Below are 22,248 nucleotides of genomic sequence, written 5' to 3' on the forward strand. Positions count from 1 at the left end.
GCCAAACTATAGCACACTGCATCTAGATGATCTACGTTAAGAAAAAGTAAAGATGTTGGTTTATTTCAGATTATATAACTAATACTCTAGAAATGGAGTTGGTTTGATGTTCAGTGTTGGAGTTATGCGGTGCTTCAAACTGGGTTTAAGGAGCTTGTTTGTTATGGATTCAAAATGTTTGTGTTTGTGTGTGTGTGTGTGTGTGTGTGTGTGTGTGTGTGTGTGTGTGTGTGTGTGTGTGTGTGTGTGTGTGTGTGTGTGTGTGTGTGTGTGTGTGTGTGTGTGTGCGTGTGTGTACGTGTTTGTTACCTCTTGAGGACTGTTAACATCAACCTTGTCTGGACCAGTTGTCGTCATGGGGACCATCCTAATGAGGCAAAGCATTGTGAGGTCACCCGTTAAGGTTAGGGGTTATGTGTGAATTGAAGTTAGGTTAAGGTTAGGGTTAGGCTGTCCACAATGAATGGAAGTCAATACAATATCCTAACAAAGATAGCTACGCAAACTTACACGCTAAACACACACATACGTACTTTCAGCCCAAGATTAGGATGTCCCACTGTACTTCACGTACAGCTATCAGAATATTTCTGCTATTACAGGAAGTGGAGGAGATTGCTTGGCGGTCATTAATCTAGTTGTCATCGATATGACACAATGAAAGAAAGAAAAAGGAGAAAGGAAGAAAGATATTATAAGATAAAAGATGAGAGGAAAGAGATGAGCAGGAAAACAGGAGGATGGAGGCAGAGGGGGATGGGACTGTTTCAGACTTCCACCATTACAACTGGATACAGCAGAGGCACAGTGGCGTGTGTGTGTGTGTGTGTGTGTGTGTGTGTATGAGTGTGTGTATTTCCATTTCAGCGTTCCCATGACAAACACACATTGACATGAGCATTGTTAACATATCTTGTATTTCATTATTGCACAAGGTCTAATTGATGTATTTTTTATATCCCTTGAAATGCTGCCTGGCCTTGCCGTGAGTGTGCAGCACATTTGTGCGGCGTACGTAATAGAGACACCTCGCCGTCATTAAGCACAGGGACATGAACATAATTAAAACACATCATTGACCCATAGTGTGAATCATTTCTACTAGAATGTGTTTGACCAAATAATAGTTGTTTATGACTCTCTGGGTATTTCTCTATGACCTCAACTCCGTAGTTTACATTGAATGTGCTGTTGTGTTTCATTATTATTACATTTGAAAGTTACATACAATCTGTCATCACATAATACATTATGGATCTGTAATGACTGTGCTATGAGGGTTTTACCCACACAGTTCCTTTAGAAGGTACTCACTGCTCAGAGGTTTTAGACATTGCGCAAATTGCACAGAAGATTATTTTATCATGATCATTATGCCCGTAATGAACTCATAAGCTCCTTTTAATGTCTAATGGCTCGTAGTTAAAAGAGAAAGGCACAAGCATTTACCAAAATACAGGATGACGTATTGTGCTCGTCTGTAAGATCCCCGAAGATGTGACAGGAAGAAACTCAACTGCTTCTTAAAATTAACCTGCGATTTGAAGGTGTGTATAGGTGTGTCAGTGTTTTATTCATCTCCGTGACAACGCTTCACCCAACTGTGCCCCTGACCCTTCCTTTATTTTGGACAGTGGCTCCTCTCAGAAGATTCCTTTGTGGCCTTTTCAAATCCCTGACCACAAATCCTCCACTCCCTCAATAATGTAGATGGGAATATGGCTACAAAGCCACACCACCCGAAACAGGGCTTACCCTGGTTTTACAGCCTTCCTGTACTAAAGCATTTTTCTTATGCCTCATCTAATACGTCTCCCCAATGGCAAGGAGAGCCACACATAATAAACAGTCCTCTGAGTATTGCGCCGGCACACTACAGTAGGTCAAATGTTAAACTGGTGCTGACCGTCTCTGCTGGGAATACACTGGCCTCAATCTACCAGCATTTCCCCCAATCCCTGGTTTACCATAACTGTCCGAACATGTGCACGCACATTAATAAACCTCATTCAACATTCAAAGCCAACACTTCCGTGTTCGCTCTTTTAAGGGCAGAAAAATTCATTTTTGTTTATGTGTTGTCATATGCTGCTGTCATAGGCTGCACACCTCTATCAGCAAAGATTCACTTTTCGTCCTCACAAGACAATTTTATGCATTGCTTGCTGTTGCTGAACATGGATCACGTGGGAATTCAGCTGCTGCTAGTTTGCTCTAGTAAGTAACTGTCCTCATCAGAAAACTGTTGTTTGTTATAACACTTGACTGACTATCAAAATGACTCTTTTGATATTGGATACTGGACTTCTGCTTGGCCAGACAGTCATTTTTACACTTGGATGTAACTTGTAATTACAGATTAGATTACATATTACTAGTTACGCTATTAAAATGTAATAATCAATGTAACTATTTCAATTACTTAATCAAAGTAATGTAACTTATTACATTTGATTACTTTTTGATTACTTTTCTAATTGTCTAACCAATGTTTTTCTATTGAATTAAGTAACGCCGTCACCTAACCCTAACCCTAACTAGTTACTACCCAACACTGCCTCTTGTGGTCACATGAATAATGACTCTCTTAACTTAACCAATACCTAAACCAGAAAACACGTATATGAATAGTTATTGTGAAAGCCACCAGTCGTGTTGCTTTGTGTTATGCACTCATGTCCACGCCAAGATCTGCACCAACCACTTGTCTCATAGTGTCTCGTTGTGTTATTACAGATTATGCTGAACCGCTTCTTCAAAGTAATGAGATCATGCATCCATACTGTCATATTTCCACTCCGGTGGCGTCAACTCCAATCAAAAGTTCAGCAACGTTTGAAAGTCTCCGTTCAGCGAGACAGAGGTAACTGCAAGACTGCCGCAAAGAGAAACTGAGAGCCGTATCCAAACAAATGAGATAATCATTCTCTAATCTAACACTGACCTCTCTTTGCACTCGGTGTTTTCTGTACAATCTGCTTCTCTCCCAATTTACATATTTTCTGATAAGTTGATGCTCCTGGGTAGAGGAAGTTATTCAACCTCATAGGTTCACATAACTCTTTTATCATCAGTTGGATAATAATAATAATAATGTCAAAAATGCATCACCACCTCTCTTACAGGTGCAACTGTTTTTTAATGAATAATGGATCAAAGGGGATTAGATTTGTATGTCTTACAAAACAGACTTTAAACAGGTTTTAATAAGTCATATATCATATATCATATTTATGTTTGAACACATGAAATAATTTTGACTTAAAAAGTTCCAACATTTTTTCCTTTGAGGGCTTTAAGACTCTATTCTTTATTTTGAATGTCCAGAAATACAAATAGTAACCTCTCAAGGGGGTTGGTATCCCAGTCAGGCACACCATGAAGATTCAATTGGCTGGACCAATAATTGAAGAAATAAATCTCTTCCAGTGACTCACATTTGTTTTTACCTGCAGTGGACCTCCGTGAAATGGGCAACATTACACATTAAAACAGTAATGGAGGAAATGGAGTAGATGTGGTCCTTCTCCACTTGTGTGTCTGTTGTTTCTGAGTCTGGTCTGCTCTATTTATCTCTGTCTGCCTGTGGATCCCTCTGTGCCTGCTTTTCTACTCTGCTGTCTCCTAAACTGGAGGCTAATGAATTAACATCTACCCAAACCGCACTGCCGAAGGAGTTCTTAAGTACTTCATCACCGGAGTAGTTCCTTAGTCTCTAAAGTTTAACTTTAGTGACTTTATTAGTTTTTTTACTTAAAGGTATGGTTTTTCTCAGCTCTGCATGGTAGCATTGGACAGTAGTTGGTCTAAAGTTGGTTGCGTCTGTTGTTTTTTTACCTTTGCCAGTCTGTCATTCATTCCATCTTAAAATGATCAGCATAGAACTCCAGTACACAACGGCTTTAATAGACTACATTACTCAAGTACAATTTTGAAATACTTGTACTTTAATTTTTCTGTATCTTTAGTCAAAATAGTATTAGTATTTTTTATCTATGATCTATTTTTTATTTATATCCTCAATTTTTGACCCAGGATGTCCCTCCAAAGCATGCCCCTCCCTCTCGCCTCTATATTTCTTAATTATCATAATTTTCCGTATTTTACTTTTTCAGTTAACAATTAAATGTTACATACATTTTATTTCCCGATATGAAGGTATAAATGCCACCTCCACACGGCCAAGAATGCAGTTCTGGTGGAGAAACGCTGAGACCTTTTTAGGGCCTGGGTATCAAATCTCAATCAATTCTGAGTACTTGCGGAAATGCGTCTGTAACAAGGATCATTGAAAGTCGGAAAATATTGTACGTTGGTATCGAGTGGCTCTTCAGATTCTATCAGGAAAATTTCTCTAATTTTAGACTTTATTTTATTTATGCAAAGCTTTGAACACTGATGCATTCAGTAGTTAGATTTACTGTATTTTGTTAACTGAAAACAAACATATAGCAAATAACATATCATACAGAAACCGATATCAATACCCAGCCCTTTATTAATCAATGTTTGATGATCATAAAATCAATGTTAAATAAAATGATTGCTTGTAGTGACGAAGCCAGAGATAATTATCATTGTGCGGTTCCACCTCAGCTCTCTGAGGCGTTCTGGCATCTTTTAGCTCATTATTTTGGTTCAACACCAGCAGCATTCACAGTTTTGGTTTCTAACCGCTCTCAGCAGCATCATTTTCAGACACGGTGTCCAGCTGCCCATAGTAGGCTACTTGCCCATGCACCAAACAGCTGACAAAGTGACTCTTTAGCGAAAGCTGTGAAGCATTTAGCTGCTAGATATATTTAGAGTCAGTTTTCCACAGATGTTCGTAGAGAGGAAAACAGAGCTGTTAGGCTTATATTTATCAGGTGGACAGAAACACAGTCTCTAAATATGTCTGCTGGATGTGTTGATGGGCAACCTTTCAATTTTCTGAGGTGATATCGTGTCAGTGTTGTGTTTACAACTCATTTCCTCTAAAAAATATAGAAAATGACCAGCCTTACACACTGAAAATGGCATATAAAATCACATCATACAGAAGATATGAAGTCAGTATGTGCTGGTCTCCATGTATTAGAACATAAGACTCCTCTCAGGCTTCTTTGTCTTTCAGCATTGACTTTCTTACCATGTATCTGTGGTGCTGCTGGTAGTTTGATGACAATATTTACAAGCACAACCTAGCAGATGTGATGCAGTTGGTAGCCCCTTTAATTAGCACCAACCTTCATTCATTATTTCATTATTTCATTATTCATTACATTACGCGGTGGGCAGAGTTAGGCTCTGACCTTAGGGTGAACTTACAACTTTTTAAGGACACCGGGGGACATTGGGCTCAATCTGTTAGAAAACGAGGGGGAAACATCCCAACCCCGCCCCTCGGAGATTTTGAGAACCTTCCAGAACAACTGCAATTAACAGGTTTTGTCGCAGCATGAGCAGCGACTTATGGGCCATCAGCTGGACTATAAAAGTTATTACCGCAGGTGTTTCAGACCTGCACGGTTCAACAGGGACCAAATGAAAATTCTACTGTCTCTGTGGCACCTGCTATGCCCGATGCAGCACCTTCTGACAAGAATAGAAAAATCACTGTAATGTTTTCGTAATATTCCCCGGTAAACTAAAAGCCTGCCTGAGGTGGTCAATAATATTATACTACTGTATTTTATGATATTTTTATCTCCTGCAGTGTCAGTGTAGTAATCATATAATATTCCTTCAGGGAATGATGTGCCTGCAGTAATCAATAGTAAGCTTACTATGACCTGATTGTACTGACGGCATGCAGTAGTGGTCTCTCTGTCTTCTGTCTCTTTTGCTTTGTTTCTACCCACTGACTCTCCAAGGGAGTCCCCAGCTAGAGTGGGAGGGGAGGCGGTGAGGTGGAAGGGGGGCCGGGGGGCCGGGGGTAGGGGCAAAGAAATAGCAATATCCCCCTGCAAGCATCATATCTGACACAGGATGTCATTTTCCAGTTTTTCCTTTTGTCCCATTGCACTGGAGTGCCTGTAAACACGCATGCACGCACGCACGCACACACACACACACACACACACACACACACACACACACACACACACACACACACACAAAGTTGTCAACTCACTGTAAACTCACACTAGCTTACTCATCCTCTGCAGCCTTTTCCAACACACACAGAAACAAATGGCGCACACACACTTTAAAAATCTCTCTCTCTCTCTCTCTCTCTCTCTCTCTCTCTCTCTCTCTCTCTCTCTCTCGCTCTCTCTCTCTCTCTCTCTCTCACACACACACACACACACACACGCAGATGAAGGGGGAAGCATCATGGGGATATTAATGGAGCCGGAGACACAGACGGAGTCAATTGAGCTTTTAATAGAGCAGCTCCTCTTCCTCTGTATGGATAAATAATACAGAAGTCAGCAAATCTAGATTTAATAGATGATATTGACCTTTGGGGGTGGGAGAGGGGAGGAAGAGAGTGAGCGACGGGCCAACAAAAGCAGAAAATGCAGAGAGAGAGGGAGAGAGATGGCGAGAGAGAGAGAGAGAGAGAGAGAGAGGGAGGGAGACAGCGAGGACCGGAGGGGTAAAAAGTGAGAGCTGAGAGAGGGGTTGCGTGTGCATTGCGACGCAGAGGAATACACACAAGTGTCAATAGAAGCTGAGCGCTCAGACAAAGCATCTTAATCAGAGTGCGACAAAGCGGTGATCAATCACGACGATGACGATGTAGCAGTGAGATGAAGAGCTGCAAAGGCCCTGACCTCAGCCGTACCGCAGATGGAGCAGAGAGGCTGCGCCGGGGCCCTCGGACACTCTCTCTCTTCTTTTCTCTTTGCTTTTATCCTCTCTGTTTATCTTCTCTCCTCCTCCTCTCTTCGCGGCGTCCTCCCTTTCTCTTTCCATCACTCTGTATATCCCTCTTTCCATTTTCATTACTCTCCGCCGTTTCATCATCCATCCCTCCCTTCCTCCCTTCCTTCCTTTCTCACTATATTTCTGTCTGGTAACCACCATCTGTCATCCGTTGTCTTCCTCCGTCACCCCCCACACCCCCCCCCCACATCCCCTTCTCCCACTCATTTTCACTCCCTCAATCCAATTCAAAGAGCTTTATTGGCATGGTAAGATAAATTTCAGTGTCCCTCTGTCTCTCTTTCCGGAACATTTGTCTTCCTCTTACTAATTCCCCACTTTTAATGCTGCCGCACAAAACTCCACGCCGTGTCCTGCACAGGATGTACAAGTCATGGTCAGTCCAAATTGACTCCAATACACATTAATATTGAAGTCAATGCCATGTATTCCTTATTGCCTTGTCTATGCTCCTGAACAAGCAGGGTGAAAATGAATGCCACTAATACAAGGTTGTTTTACAAGTGCAGTGGAGGTTTGAGTTTTGGGATGTAAAGTAACAGCAAGACTAATAAAATGACTAAAATGTTGCCTTAAAGTTTGAGATGGCTTTGGAAGTGACTTTTATGTGTATAGTGACACCATGTGGAAATACCCTGTAACAGACTGAAAGTATTGAGACTATGAGTTACCTATACTCAGTGTTGGGGAGTAACTTGTTACATGTAATGGTGTCATTTAATTACAAAATAAAAATAACTGTAATCTGTTACAGTTACTGTGAATAAATGTGTCATTAAATTACAGTTACTAATGAAAATGTTGATGATTACAAAGGAGGTTACATCTGAAGACAGATTTTCCTCAGGAGGGTTTTTTCCTAATTTTTTAAATATTTAACATGTTACTGAATACATATATTGCTGTTTTTAATTCTTTGAACATAATATATTTTTATTTATTTTGTATATAAATCATGACGTGGGCTTATCTGGAGCACACGTGGGCATAAATGGTGTCACAGTACCAATTAAGCCCATGAAAACATTGGTTAGAAAATTAGAGAAGCAATGAAAAAGTAATCAAATGTAATAAGTTATATGACTTTGATGAAGTAATTTAAATAGTTACATTACATATTACATTTTCAATAGAGTAACTACTGTAGTAATATGTAGCCTACTCGATTTCCAAAGTAACCTTCACAACCCTGACCATACTGCACTGAAATTCTCTCTCTCTCTCTTTTTAATCTATCCTCCTCTGCAAATAAATATCTTTAGATCCACAGTATAGATTTTGACCACTTGAAATATATTCAAACATGTGCATAACGCAGATAATTTCATCCACTGTGAAACACATGTCTAAACATACAGTATGGAGTAATCCTCTGATGTTTTTAGTCTGGGTGTGTGATGGAGTGTTTCGGTGGGGAATTGAATCTGGCTTTACTGCACATATGAATTACAGACTTCTACTGATACGTCTGCATGTCTGCACTGAATTAAGGGGCTTAGTTGATCCTGAAAAGAAACCCAAGGGCCAGCAGGGGTCCATAAGAAGTGCTCCAGTGGGACCCCATCACATAAAAGAAAAATAAATTGAGTAATTCATTCCATATCATCCACATTTTGCTCAGATGGCCACAGAAAGCTTGCAGATCTGAGCTGTAACATCACATATTCTGTCAGATGTTGTTTCTGGAGGCATGGTCTTATCAAATGCGGGTCAGATAAGAGTCAGCCTCTCTGAAACTACTCCAAAGTGAGCTTGTAAGTGAACTGGAAATTTGCCTCCCAGACTTTTTCTAGTACTTTTCCGAGAGAGAAGTCAGCACTTTGGCAGGGGGGACTTCTCTCTGTATCCAGGAAGTGACGGTGTGGACTTAACGGGGTCGAAACAAGCCGAGGGAGGTCGTCCCGTCTCTACAAAAGAAGTTGGGAGGAAGAGGAGCTCCGTAAGTCCCGCAGCAGACAGCGAAATTTCACCGGAAGTTATTGGATTTCGATTTCAAAATAAAACCGCACAACGTGGGTAGTTTAAAACCTGTTTGTGACATGTAGGCTACACAGAAATCCTGCATTACAAGTAATATACCTTGCAACATGTATAACATAAACATACAGTGCATTTCTAGTGACTCCAGTGCTATGTGAGTGCTGCCCTGGAGTTCTAGGACACTGGAACAGTTTCCTATTGTTCCAGCTGGTAATTGAGCCTTGCTGCTTTAACAGACTCAGTGTAGATCAAATGCATGTATGGAAACTGATAGGAGTTTTAATAAGTGGTGAGAATTAACTAAGTACATTACTCAAGTATTGGACTTAAGTACAACTTAAAATACTTGTACTTTATTGAGTATTTCCCTTTTATACTACTTTAACTCCACTACATTTACACTTCCACCCTTTTGTCTTCTGACGTCTTACAAAAAACAGTGTGTAGTCAGGCTCACATTTCAGATGTCTATGAGTTGTTAACAGCTCCACCAAATAGTGATTTTTCCCCTCTAAACTTCTCACATGGTTTCATTTCAATAAATGTTCAAATGATCCAATATTTCAGCAAAAATCTAAGATTAGAGAAAAAGGGTTTTTTTCTTTCCTCTCCCATTAATCATATTACAACCTCTCAAATTTATCTGCTGACCCTTTGGAGGGGCCCCACCCCTAGGTTGGGAACCACTGGACTAAACTAGCTAACTGTACATAAAGTAGTGTAAATTAGCTCCACCTCCAGCAGCTCCAACAGTAACATGCTGCTCTAACACTGATGCTTCACTATTAATAATCTAATGATGTCATATATAATAATATATCAGTCAGAGGACCAAACCACTACTTTTACTGTAATAGTAAGACTTGTCAGAGAGGACTGTGTGTCTTCGGCCCCCATTATCTGTAAATAGCAGGAAAATATGTCAAATTCAGTTAGAAATCTGACATTTCCACATCATCTTTTTCAGTGACACATCTCAAAGTCCCCTCATCACTTTGCTGATAGTCTGCAGATATACAGGAAATGTGTATGCATTATTAAAAAAACTGAAAACAATAGAAAAGAAAACAGCTTCCATAGGCTTATGTGTACATAGTTCCTGTATGTTTTTTCAGGTCTGCTACTGATTTCTCCAAACACAAATGTTTTGTCGCAGCTTGAAAACGCTTCAGACATTTTCAACACGCCTTTTATTTTGACAGAGCGAAGCGGAACAGCCGTGTTGCGTTTAGGGTACCTTCATCTCTTGTGTGTGTGACTGTGGGAAGGTGGTCCTGGTCGAAAAAAACACCGTCCAGGAAAGCAACCGACGGGGTAAACTTTGCATTTTTTTTTGTTTAGTCCCTTCACACTTTACAGCATCTACAAAACCAAACCATGAAACTCCGGAATTGACTCAAAACGTTACTGTGGAAAGAAGAGATGGAATTGACTTGTTTCTCCTCGGGAATAAAGTTGGAAAGTACGAGGTGAAAATGGAGAGCCCAGCTGAGTGAGAGTGGGGTGAGGAGGCTGGATTTGGCCAAGTTGGGAGTCCTGCCCTGCTGCTAGCAGGCTAGTTAGCATGCTGAGACACTTCGCTATCTCGGATAAGTAATGAGGTGAGACCGAAAGTCACTTTTACACTTGTAATGCCGGTTTGTGTTAAAGTATGTAGAGACTTTCCTAATGTTAAACAGTGTTGCCGAAAAAACAGAGAAATGTGTTTTTGGCTAAGGAAAAAAACAGATATGAGCAGGGCCTGGCCCCCTTCTTTAAAAAAAAAAAACCTAAACTTTTACATCAAGTGTCATATAGATTTTACTTAAGTATGTTGATGCTTTCATCATGTACAAAACCATTTCCCTTATATTTCTCTACCCATGGTTGACAAAGTAAAATAAGTTGATTTCTTTAAACTTTTTACATAAATCAGACTTCCAACATTTGACACTCAGATAAGAGAGACCATCTATCACAATGCTTCATTTTTTATTTTTTTATTTTACAATGTCAAAGCAATGCCTTGTATTCTTGGCAAAGTTAAAACATGTCTGGATGGCTATAATATAGAGTTGCAACAATTAATCGATGATTTGCTGAGCTATTAAATATTTGTCAACTATTTTGATAATTGATTAATCGTTTTGAGTCCAAATTCTCTGATTCCAGTTTTTTTATTTCTGGTTTCTTTAGTCTTTTATGACAGTAAAGTGAATATTTTTAGGTTGTGGACAAAACAAGACATTCAAATACATTATATTGGGCTTTGGGAAACAGTGATCAATCTTTCTTCACAAATTGAATAGACAACAATTAAACTATTCATCAATAAGGCAAATATTTTGGATTAAGATTTCACAAGATTTCACAATACAGCCTCATCACACAGCTTCAAAACCAGATGTGAAGTGTAACTTGACAGTTAAAACTAGTTATATCACTACATTAGTCAATTTCAGTGATTTTGGCTAAATGTTAAAAAAAAGCTGCTCCTGTCATGTCAGCATTCAGCACACACTCAGACATATTGTTCATGTGTTTGGGGAGTCTAACCGTAATCACTCACGGTTCATATTTCATTGTGTGTTCTGCATTTCAGAGCTTCCCTCCGCTGTTCTCCAGCATGTGATTCTCCAGGGGAGCTGTCTCATCTCATCTGTGGCAAGACCGCTGCTGACATTGCAGCTTTTTCCCAATGGATCAAACCATGGTTGATGAAGTTGTTTTTTGTGGAAGCTCCGCATGACGGATAACTTTGTGTTTCTCCTAAAGGCAACCCCACTTAAACTTGGTTTAGGGAGGCTGGATGCTCCGGGCACCCTTCTCCACCCCCCATCAGCCATTTTTGTGCCCTGAGCATCCATACTGACTCTACTCATGTGATTTTCTCTCCTGGTAGGTTTTTGAAAGGCCTTTAGGTACCCAAAGCCTGCAGACAGGGCATCGTAATAAAAAGACAACCGCTCGCCAAAATGCATTCGTGAACTCATCGACTTTCCAAACTGGACTTAAGTGGATGTATCGGGTGCATTCATGAACTGTGAGTGCTGATGCCAGCTTATTGGGACTGGAGTGGGTGTAATCAGCTTTATTCATGAACCCCCTGTCTGAGTCTGGTTACACCCTGGTTGTTGGATGCCCTGAGTGTGTTGAATCAGCTGTTGCGGTGATGAGGCAGGGCTCCTGGTGGCCTGTGTGGCTGGCTGGGCAGAGGCCCAAAGTGATGTGATGGGGTGCAGGAACAGTAAGGTCCTCCCTGAGCCTCCAGGGGATGTTCATTTGAACCTGGTCAAAAAGGTCAGTAAAGGACAATATTTGAACTACTATTAATAGTAACTAGGGTTTGGCAATATATCAATATTATCGATATCATGATATGAAACTAGGTATAGTCTTAAATTTTGAATATGGCATTAATGTAAGTAAGTTAAATTCCTGGCTTTAAAGGCTGTATTAGAGTAAAATGATATGTTATGAACTTTTCTAACTTTATCAGACTTTTTTAGCTGTTCAATTATTTGCCTTTACTCACTTAATCACTATTTCCACATTTTCTGATGATTATTTATCGTTGTGTAAATATTTTGTTAAAGCACCAATAGCCATCCTGCAATATTGTCACAGTATCGATATCGAGAAAAAACATTGCAATATTTGATATTGTTCGTATCACCTAGCCATAATAGTTAAAATATTGTTACTGATACTGTTATTAGGAACAGCATTAGTACTGTCACTGCTTCACTACATACATTATTACCAGTATTTTTAATGATTAGATTCATTTAGGGAAGCAACTAACGATCAATAAACAAATCAATACATTTTTCTATTTATCAGCAATTGTTCTGTCTCTAAAATGTCAGAAAATAGTGATGCCATCAAAGTGCTCGTTTTGTCAGACTGACAGTCTAAAAGCCAAAGGATATTATATCTAAAAATACATAAACAGTGGAAAAACTGAAATCAGAGTTTGGCATATTTAAAAAAAAATGTGTTGTTGAAAAGGAGACAGTCTTGGTGGAATTTGGTGTTACTTCCATTATTCGTCCATTTCCAAACCATCAGCCAGAATGAAAAATGTTAAAATTGAAACTCAAAAGATGACCTGGTCAAGACAACAGTCATCTTCAAAAGCATTGGAAATGTAGTAATTAATCTAAAATGATAGTATAAGAGTGGATGTCTTAACAATGTTATATATTTCAGTCAGTTTGATTGTCTTGTTGCATTTGGGATCAGCTGTGTTCATTTGTTTTTTAGGTTGATCCTCCCCAACCTCCTCAGACAGATATCTATAAGCACTTCATACGAGGGGATGGCACTGGAAGCAAGATGGGTGGTGCTGGTGGAGGGGGAGTTGACAAGGCAGACTCTACCTCTCCGTACCAGGCCCAGGCGCAAGCTGCCACCCCCACTGTTTCCACTCAGCCACCCAAGGACCCTTCCGAACTGTCGGACCCTCAGCGGAAGAAGGTGGCGAAATACCGAGCCAAGTTTGACCCGCGTGTCACAGCCAAGTACGACATCAAAGCTCTGATAGGTCGTGGGAGTTTTAGCCGGGTCGTCCGAGTGGAGCACAAGAGCACGCGGCAGCCGTACGCCATCAAAATGATCGAGACCCGGTACCGGGAGGGGAGGGAGGTGTGCGAGTCGGAGCTGTGCGTTCTACGACGCGTTCGTCACACCAATATAATCCAGCTGATGGAGGTCTTCGAGACGGCGGAACGTGTCTACATGGTGATGGAGCTGGCCACTGGAGGAGAGCTCTTTGACCGGATCATCGCTCGTGGCTCCTTCACCGAGCGGGACGCCACAAGGGTCCTCCAGATGGTGTTGGATGGCGTCAAGTATCTCCACACTTTGGGGATCACTCATCGAGACCTGAAGCCAGAGAACCTGCTCTACTACCACCCTGGAGCCGACTCCAAGATCATCATCACTGACTTTGGTTTGGCCAGTAGCAGGAAGAAGGGAGATGAGTGTCTGATGAAGACCACCTGTGGTACGCCGGAGTACATCGCCCCTGAGATCCTGGTCAGGAAACCCTATACAAACGCAGTAGACATGTGGGCGCTGGGGGTGATATCGTACATCCTGCTGAGTGGAACCATGCCCTTCGAGGACGACAACCGCATGAGGCTCTACCGGCAGATCCTCAAGGGGAAGTACAGCTTCTCTGGAGAGGTGAGGAGTTAGTTAGATGTTCTCACACACACTTACCCCCCACCAGACTTCACCCATATTGGAAATAAACCCCTCACACTGCAGGAGGCTCTGTCAGAAGTTTTCTAAGAAGTTCAGCTTTTCTTGTGAGGTAACACAGCGCTGACATGCGAGTCTTAACACAGACACACTTCTTTCATAACTCCTCAAGTCTTGGTTTGGGTCCATTTCTATAACATGTACCCAGCCCTCACCTCACCATGCTGGCTTGCATTTATTTATCCTCTCTAAGTCAATATTCCCCCCTTCTTAGTGTGTGTATGTGTGTGAGCACAATCATTTATGCTCTATCTGTGTATCTAGTTGCAAGAATGCTGAGTAGTCTGTTCCTTTGTTTCATAGCGTGGGTTGTTTATGTTGCCAGTGAGCTTTACAAAGGGGCCCTTGGTTAATGTTTGCCCCACATGCAGCCACTCATAGCTGAGTAGTTTTGTAATATTTAATGCAGAGCAGCTGAATGATCTCAGTGTTCTGGGATGCATCCAGATGTAATGTTCTTAAGTGTCTGACAGTTAATATAAGGTAAAATTGGACACATTTAATAATTAAAATCACATCACAGGGAGCTAGCATTTTAGCTGAGGCCTGTAAATAGTGAAGCAAAGCTGCTGAATAAATACTAGGTATGTCTAGAAAGCCGTCTCTACGATTGGTAAAGAGAGCTTTTCACTTGAATGTACTATGATGCATTTCTGAAATCATGCAGTGTGTATGCAGTAGAGTTTGTGGGGTTATTTGTCACATAAATTACTGTTTAGTTTTCATGAGTCTTGCCAGAGCAGCCTTTATTCCTAGTCAACACAAATACAGGCAATGACTTAAATGTAGTTATTTCTTTGAGGATTATTCTGACATCTGTTTGAAAACCAAGAGAGAGAAGGTAAAGTGATGGCTCGATGTAGAGGGGACATGCTTGTTATGATTTTCTGTCATTTATATAGTATTATAATGCTAAATATCTATGTTAAACATGGCCAAAGTTCCCAACCTGAGGTGGATGGAGGTAAAAAGTCAGGGCTTCTACCTGATTTGAATGCTGTGTTTATAATGAACACGAGAGAGATGCAGCTTCCTGAAGCTGGCCAATCAGAACAGAGACTAATCAGGAGGAGGATTTTAAAGAGACAGGAGCAAAAACAGCCTATTTCAGACAAAAGCTGAACTGAGGGGTTGCAAAAAGGACTGGTGAAAGATAAATAGTTTATGTGGCTGTTAATCATGCAAAGATATTCCAGTAGAGCTGGAAATGTGCATGATCCATATCTTAGTGTTAAGCACACAAAATCTAAGTTCAAGCAATAGCCAACTCACTGTGACGTCTCAATTCCTCTTAAAGGTATCTCGTGAAATTTTATTATAAGTTCTCACCAAAATACATTGTGTGTTTGCCTTCAAAAACAACAACAAAAAAAACCTTGCTCCACAGCGTTACTAATGGTCAAAAACAACACAGGGTACCTTTAACTGCTCAGCACTGTACAAGAAAATAAAAACCTTGTGAAATATAGTTGTGCTTAAACAATTGGTCAGTTCATCGATAACTTGATTGAAAGAAAATTAATCAACAATCACGAATAAAGAACTATAATAATACATGTAAACTAGTAATTATGACTGAATTATGAATTTTGTTTTATGTCACACAATTATCAGTCTGATCAAGAACTCTTACTATGTCAGGATGCATGGCTGAGAGGCCCGTGACCCTTTTTGGAGTCCTGACCGTTGATTAAAGAACATCCTGCTCTCTGGTAAATGAACAGAGAAGCTGAGGTGAAGATCCTCCCTCAGGGACACGTGTCTTTACAGCTGTGATAAATAATGTTCATGTTTACAGCTGCAGTCCAAGATCTAATCACAGCCTGAGCGTTGTCGTAGGTGGAGCAGAAATGTATGTGTGAGGCTTATATATATGTGTCATGTATCTTTAGCCAGCACTGGTGATTTACCTGCTGTGTGAAGACAGGGGGGATAGTTGTCTACTGGGAGACTGAAAACACAGCTGGTTGCCAAGCAGGACATCAAGTGCAGTGTGTGTGTGTGTGTGTGTGTGTGTGTGTGTGTGTGTGTGTGTGTGTGTGTGTGTGTGTGTGTGTGTGTGTGTGTGTGTGTGTGTGTGTGTGTGTGTGTGTGTGTGTGTGTGTGTGTGTGTGTGTGTGTGTGTGTGAGGAAAGGCACGCAGCGTTGAGATTCCCAATTCCTGTCTAAGTAGGGGGTAGAGTTTGACTCACAGTGTATTTCTCAGAAAAGTCGACAGCATCTGCCAAGAACATTTGTTTTAAGCAAACATTTTATTTTATGTACTTTTTTTTTACTATTTTTTTTTAGAGATATGAAATTGTGTTCAAGCAAAACATATTCAAACTTCTCATAAGTGAAGTGACAGACAGAATCCAGCAGAGGTACATAACATTCACGGCCCCATCGATTAGTCTGATAATCCTTAAAAGACCAAAAGCCTTCATTACCAGTGAACCAACTACATAACATGGTCAAATGGTCAAATGCTGACTGGTCTTTTATGAGACATTCTCAGTTTTAATGTCACTCTGCTGCCATCTTGTGTCCATTGTTTAGAACTGCACCGATAACAAACTATACTTTTCTATAGAAGCTGAACTTACTGAAATCCATAGGATCCATATGAATTTTCCTATATTCCGAAAAATGCATTCATTATTTTCATGTTTTCATCAGACAGATACATTCATGGTCTCACAGCTAACAGTTCATTTTTACTGTAAGCCTTTTATTATTTTCTTCCCACCTCCTTAACTTCAAACTATGTGTGTGGGCTCTTTTTATATTCCTCATGTTCTGTCAGGTAAGATCAATGGTTTCCAAGTTTTCTCAAGGCCATTCCCCTGTTGGGAGGCTGCAGGGGAAAAAACAAAAATCTGATTCATAACAGGCATTTTGACATTTCAGAGGAAAAGCACAGGTGGAACTAATAACATTAACGACAGCTCTGTTCCAGCAAATGTTACAAAGCAGTGCAGTGATTAGTAATTTAATAAGTTGCACCTGTGTCTGACGCACCAAAATGTCTGCTGTGAAAAAAGGTTTGAGACTCCAATGTAATGTTTCACTCCACTCTGCCCTTTTCTCAGCAGATATTTTAACTTATAATATTTTTGATATTTAAATCTGTGCTCTTCCTCAAAACATCTTAAAAGGCATATTGAGGAAAAAAAATACTTACATCTGTCTCCCTTCTCTAGCCGTGGCCCAGCGTCTCCAACCTGGCCAAAGACTTTGTGGAGCGGATTCTAACAGTGGATCCCAGTGAGCGGCTGACGGCCGGCCAGTCCCTGAAGCACCCTTGGATCGTCAGTATGGCCGCCTCTTCCTCCATGAAGAACCTACAACGCTGTATATCTCAGAACCTCCTTAAGAGGGCGTCCTCTCGCTGCCACAGTACAAAGTCTGCCCAGTCGACGCGCTCCAGCCGCTCGACCAAATCCAACAAAGCCCGGCGGGTGCGGGAGAAGGAGCTGCGCGAGCTGAACCGTCGCTATCAGCAGCAATACAATGGCTGAAATGGGGGCGAACAGCGACTGCAGCATACCTTATACTTTAGGGGAAACAGCACTACAATGACTTAGCTTTTGCAGTGACTACCACCATTTGAAGTCGCTGCCAGTGTTAGAAGCCTGTAAGGGCTTCACCCGAAAAAAAAGGAATTAAGAGGACCATAACTTATGGCTACCAAAAGTAGAATTAAGTTTGAGAAATGAACTGCTGCCATATGAGACTATAAAACAAGTCCATGAGGACAGTGTAATCTATGAATTCCAGTGTGTCTTCTGATGTGCACAGAAACGGACACACCAGTCAATTGTTGTACTGCAACGGTTCCATCATCTCTCCATCCATTCCTTCACATTTTCTTTGGCAGGATGGGGCCTTTCACTCCTTTCCTTTTTGTTCTTTCGATCCCTGTGTCTCTACATATTTATTTATTATTGTTGACATGATTATTAGTCTCCATTCAAATGGTCACTGGATAATGACCTTCCACGAGGATCTGTTGAACAGAGTTCTGGGTACTGAAGTTTCTAAGAACAAAGGGATACTTAAGAGGAGGGGGAAAACAAGTTCCTCTCACTCATTCCTGATTGAAAATTGCTGTGAATTTATTATTGTACTAATTGTACAGATCGTAACATGTGGGCGATGGAAACACACTGCAACATAACCACACCCTTGAAGGCCAAAATGAAGGCATGTTGTTTATTAGTCAAGTCTAAGCTTATCATATCTTGCCATTATTGCTCTGTTAATATCATTGTTCTAAGCTGTCAAAAGATTGTGAAGCTGTTTTGTGTCAGTGTTTAATCTTAAAATTTATTGTACTAGACAATAAGCCACACAGCCCTGCTCCCAATGATTTTCAGATAGATTCACTTATGAAGTAGCAGCTGTGAGCCCTTCCTGTTGCATAGCAGTATTATTAAGTTTTCATAAGGTTATGTGGCTTCGTAGGGTGTTGTATGGTCTCTTTTGTTGGTCACAGTGAGAATGGTACATGTTGTTAGAGCAGCAATGATGGCAAACATGTGTTACATAGAGAGAGCTACTGGCTGCACCACTCTTAATAAGTTCATACTTACACCTGGGCCACGCTGCCTACCTCTACCATAGCCTCTACTGCTAGCCCTGCCAGCCCTATCTTTCATAGAGTTTTACTTTGATAAATGCCATCAATGATAGAATGTCTTTATAAATTTAATATGTGAGGTGAAAACAGCTTTCTTTATGACAGCATGGTGGAATCTGGTTTTTCAAACTGGGACTCCTGCCTGTTATTTTACCTGCTTCCAGATGGAAATGTGCACATTTGGAGAACTTGATGCTCTTCTTTTGGTTGATAGCAGGGGTTTAACTTGGAGAATACAATAAGTCCTGTGTAAGGAGTGTATGTGGCTGACACAGAAGTGGCCCCAACCAGACCTCTCCATGCCCATCAGAAAGAAAGCTGCTTTCAACCTAACATGTAATTATTCAGCCAACGCTGCTTAACCTTATGTCAACATGAAAACATTAAATTAACAATGAAGCTATATGAAACATTCTATTATTAATGGCCAAGGCGTGCAAGCAGTTCAGTGACAGACACGCACAGCTGAGGTAGTGTGTGTCCTAGGTGTTAGTTGTACCAGGAGTTCTTAGCGAATATTTCAGCATCACTACATTTAAAATGGTTGCACCACACAAAGTAGCTCTTGGAGAGAGATAAGTAGAGGTTGAGATAAGTTGTTACTAAATATAAAACTACACCCTAACCAGGTGAAACTGTTCAGCACGTAACCCAACTAACTGACAAAAACGTTAGCTTGCTCAAATATGAACCGTTTAAAGTGAAGACAAAAAGAGATAATATGGAATATGTTTGACATATCTGACGTGACCCTTGAAAAAATGTTGTTTAATAATAACTGGGAAATTTTAGATTTGCAAAGATAATATTGGAGTAAATTACCAAATAACGTTAGCTAGGTTAGCATAATCAGATCTTTCCTGCTCATTCTACACTACATGAATACAACTAACACATATTCTCCATAGATATAAATTACACTAAATGCTACTTTGCTGTTAATTTGAAAAAGTTTGTAATTAAAAAAAAAGAAGTTACGTTAGCACTTATGATATTACAGTGACTTTCCGAGCAACTGATACATTACTAAAATCGGCTACCCAAAGACAAGTCTTAAGTTTAAATGGTGCAACCTGACTTTGTAAACCTGTTTGAACCTATATGCTAGTTACTATGATCTTAGAAAGGACTTCAGTCACTCCTGATGGATTTATGAATAGCTGGTGCAACCCAATGCATCATGCCGCCTTTCCTAGCTAGCTCTGTTCCACTAATATCTGTAACCCAGCAGCTTTTCCATTGCTTGTGTTAGCATACCACCATAACATATCCCATCAGTCTTATCCATTGGCTCACTGCCAAAATAACTTAAACAATAATAATAAGAAAAAAGAAATTGGTCAAATGACACGTTTTACCTGCCAGTTTAAGGGAAAGTAGGTAGAGTTGAGCTATGACAAAGATGAGAAAGGTACAATCACATTTTTCTTTTTTTTCTTTTTTCTTTTCTTCTTCTTTCCCCCAGGTCATGTGTGCCAAACTAATCTTCTTTGTTAATCACAGTCATGTCATGAAAGACTGACCCATTTTAGAGTAGAAGTTAGTGGAACAGAAGCTGTTTAAGAAGAAAGGTTGGATGCTGGTATTTAGTAGCTCCTAGGCAGGTTGCATTTGAACAACCCGACTGAAGACTAAAATGAAGGAAACTACAAAAAGATAAAGGAATATATAGAACCGAATTAAATGACCATTAGTCTATATGATTTTAAAATATTAGACTACAAAACGTAGCACATGCATCTATGCAGTCACTTGTGTGAGGCTTTTTTAGTTTGAAAAGGTTATTTGATCCCTTAAAAAGCACTTAAATTAAAAAAATTCCTTAGTTAAAGGAAAACTCGAGATTATCAAATCCACATTGTCATAATCAACAAACAGTTTGGACCTCTCTCTTGATCTGCACTCTCTTAATTCTGCCTTTTTCAGTCTGAATCATATTCAGTCCAATAACCATCATGTGAAGATAGTCAGCACCCTTACATCATAAGGTATTGTGACTACTGATCAACTCTGGAGCTGGATGATACGTTGATAATAACAATATTCTGAAATGGAATATTATGTTATGGATTTAGTTTTTTTGTAATGTTGTGGTACAATTTAAAAGGCTGCATTACAGTAAGTTTCTGAACTTCTTAAACAGTTCAAGCAGAGTGAAATGATTGAGTACAAATGACTTGTGTTGCCCAACATAAGCACAACTCAAAGATTCAGGAAAAGTGAGGAGTTGTTTTCCTTTTTTGTTTTTTCCTGTAGTCTGACAAAGCACTTCATGTATAAAGTTGAATTGAATTTTGTTAAGTTTTATAATTACAGTCTTCCTGTTAATTGGACCTGTTCACTGCGTCTTTTTTTAAAAATGTTTTTTGGCCCTTCAGAACACTCCCAGAGTAAATCAGTTGCTACAGCGGGGTCTTTTCCTCTTTTAAATGAGCATTTTTCCTGTGATCTACCCCAGACTTCTAAAGTATGCTGTTGTTGTGAACTTTTTAACACATACTGGAAACCTAACCGAGCCATGTCAGCTGACCTCAGTTTTTCCTTTTTCTTTTTCTTTTTTGTCCTCTGCTTGTTCCAGGATGCTCTGTCATCTTTCTGATGCTACTCTTTCCACTTCCTTGATGAAAGTCAGATTTTGGTATATTTTGAAATTTCTCTGTACCTTCGTTCCACTGCTGTTATCTGTCTGGATGACTCACCTCTTGGTGGGAGTAAATGTTTTATGTATAAAAGACCATAAATGAGGCTAACATTGGAACTGGTATTGGTACACTCAAATCTACACTCTGTTTACTTCTTGGTTCCCTATTAAGTATTGTGTACTGCCTGTCATTGGACAGATACTCCACCCACAATGTGTCTTTTTATTATCAAAAGCACCATGTAGGCCTGAAAAGGTTCATTTTTTCGAAATGTTGCCGCCTGTTGAGCCTGCAGTGTTTGATTTGATGGTGAAAAGATAGATATTGTGTGAAGTATCATTTAAAGGTGTCACACTTTCTGCACCATACAGTTGAATGAGTTGGGCGTAGTACTTGTAGCGTGTTGATTGATGTCTTCTAAAGTATATCATCTTTGTGAAACATAAAACTATAACCTCTTTAAATCTCAGATTGAGGAATCACAGTCTCAAATGAATCATTTGGACTCAAAAGAATTGCAGTGTTCAAATTAGTCGGCAGCATCGTTGAGTGTCTATTGCGTATCATGTTCGATGAGTAATCAAATCAGTTCCTTAGCAGTTTTGCAGAATGTCAGCACATTTGTAAAAGTGTTTTCTTTCATGTTTTTATATATCTGTGTGATTTTTATATCAATGCTGTCGCCCTAAATGAAGTAGCCAACTCAACACTGTTACCTGAAAACAGTTGTTCATCTTTTGTAATTGTGTGTCAAAATGAATGATAACACTTTGATTCTTCTACCATTAACTTTTTTTTATTTTTTCTAAACAGTGAGTTGTATGTGCCAATAAAACACTCGAACGTGACTTTCTGTTTCATTGCATTTGGAGGTTTCACACTACT

General features: G+C 40.0%; 1 protein-coding gene across 1 annotated transcript; it reads left to right on the forward strand.

Moving 5' to 3' along the window:
* The first annotated feature begins 10,141 nt into the window (after nucleotides 1–10,141).
* pskh1 (protein serine kinase H1) lies at nucleotides 10,142–22,205 on the forward strand. Its single transcript, XM_062421274.1, has 4 exons — nucleotides 10,142–10,454; nucleotides 11,435–12,132; nucleotides 13,099–14,022; nucleotides 17,283–22,205. Exons 2-4 carry the CDS (start codon nucleotides 12,064–12,066, stop codon nucleotides 17,598–17,600), a joined length of 1,311 nt encoding a protein of 436 aa, XP_062277258.1. The 5' UTR covers nucleotides 10,142–10,454; nucleotides 11,435–12,063; the 3' UTR covers nucleotides 17,601–22,205.
* Nucleotides 22,206–22,248: the final 43 nt, after the last annotated feature.

This window comes from Scomber scombrus, chromosome 6 (assembly GCF_963691925.1).
Source record: "Scomber scombrus chromosome 6, fScoSco1.1, whole genome shotgun sequence".
Classification (NCBI taxonomy): Eukaryota; Metazoa; Chordata; class Actinopteri; order Scombriformes; family Scombridae; genus Scomber; species Scomber scombrus.

Coding starts and splice junctions, on each gene's coding strand:
- pskh1 (XM_062421274.1), top strand. CDS start 12,064: ATGGGGTGCAGGAACAGTAAGGTCCTCCCTGAGCCTCCAGGGGATGTT. Junction 12,133..13,098: donor ATTTGAACCTGGTCAAAAAG/GTCAGTAAAGGA, acceptor TTTGTTTTTTAG/GTTGATCCTCCCCAACCTCC. Junction 14,023..17,282: donor AGTACAGCTTCTCTGGAGAG/GTGAGGAGTTAG, acceptor TCCCTTCTCTAG/CCGTGGCCCAGCGTCTCCAA.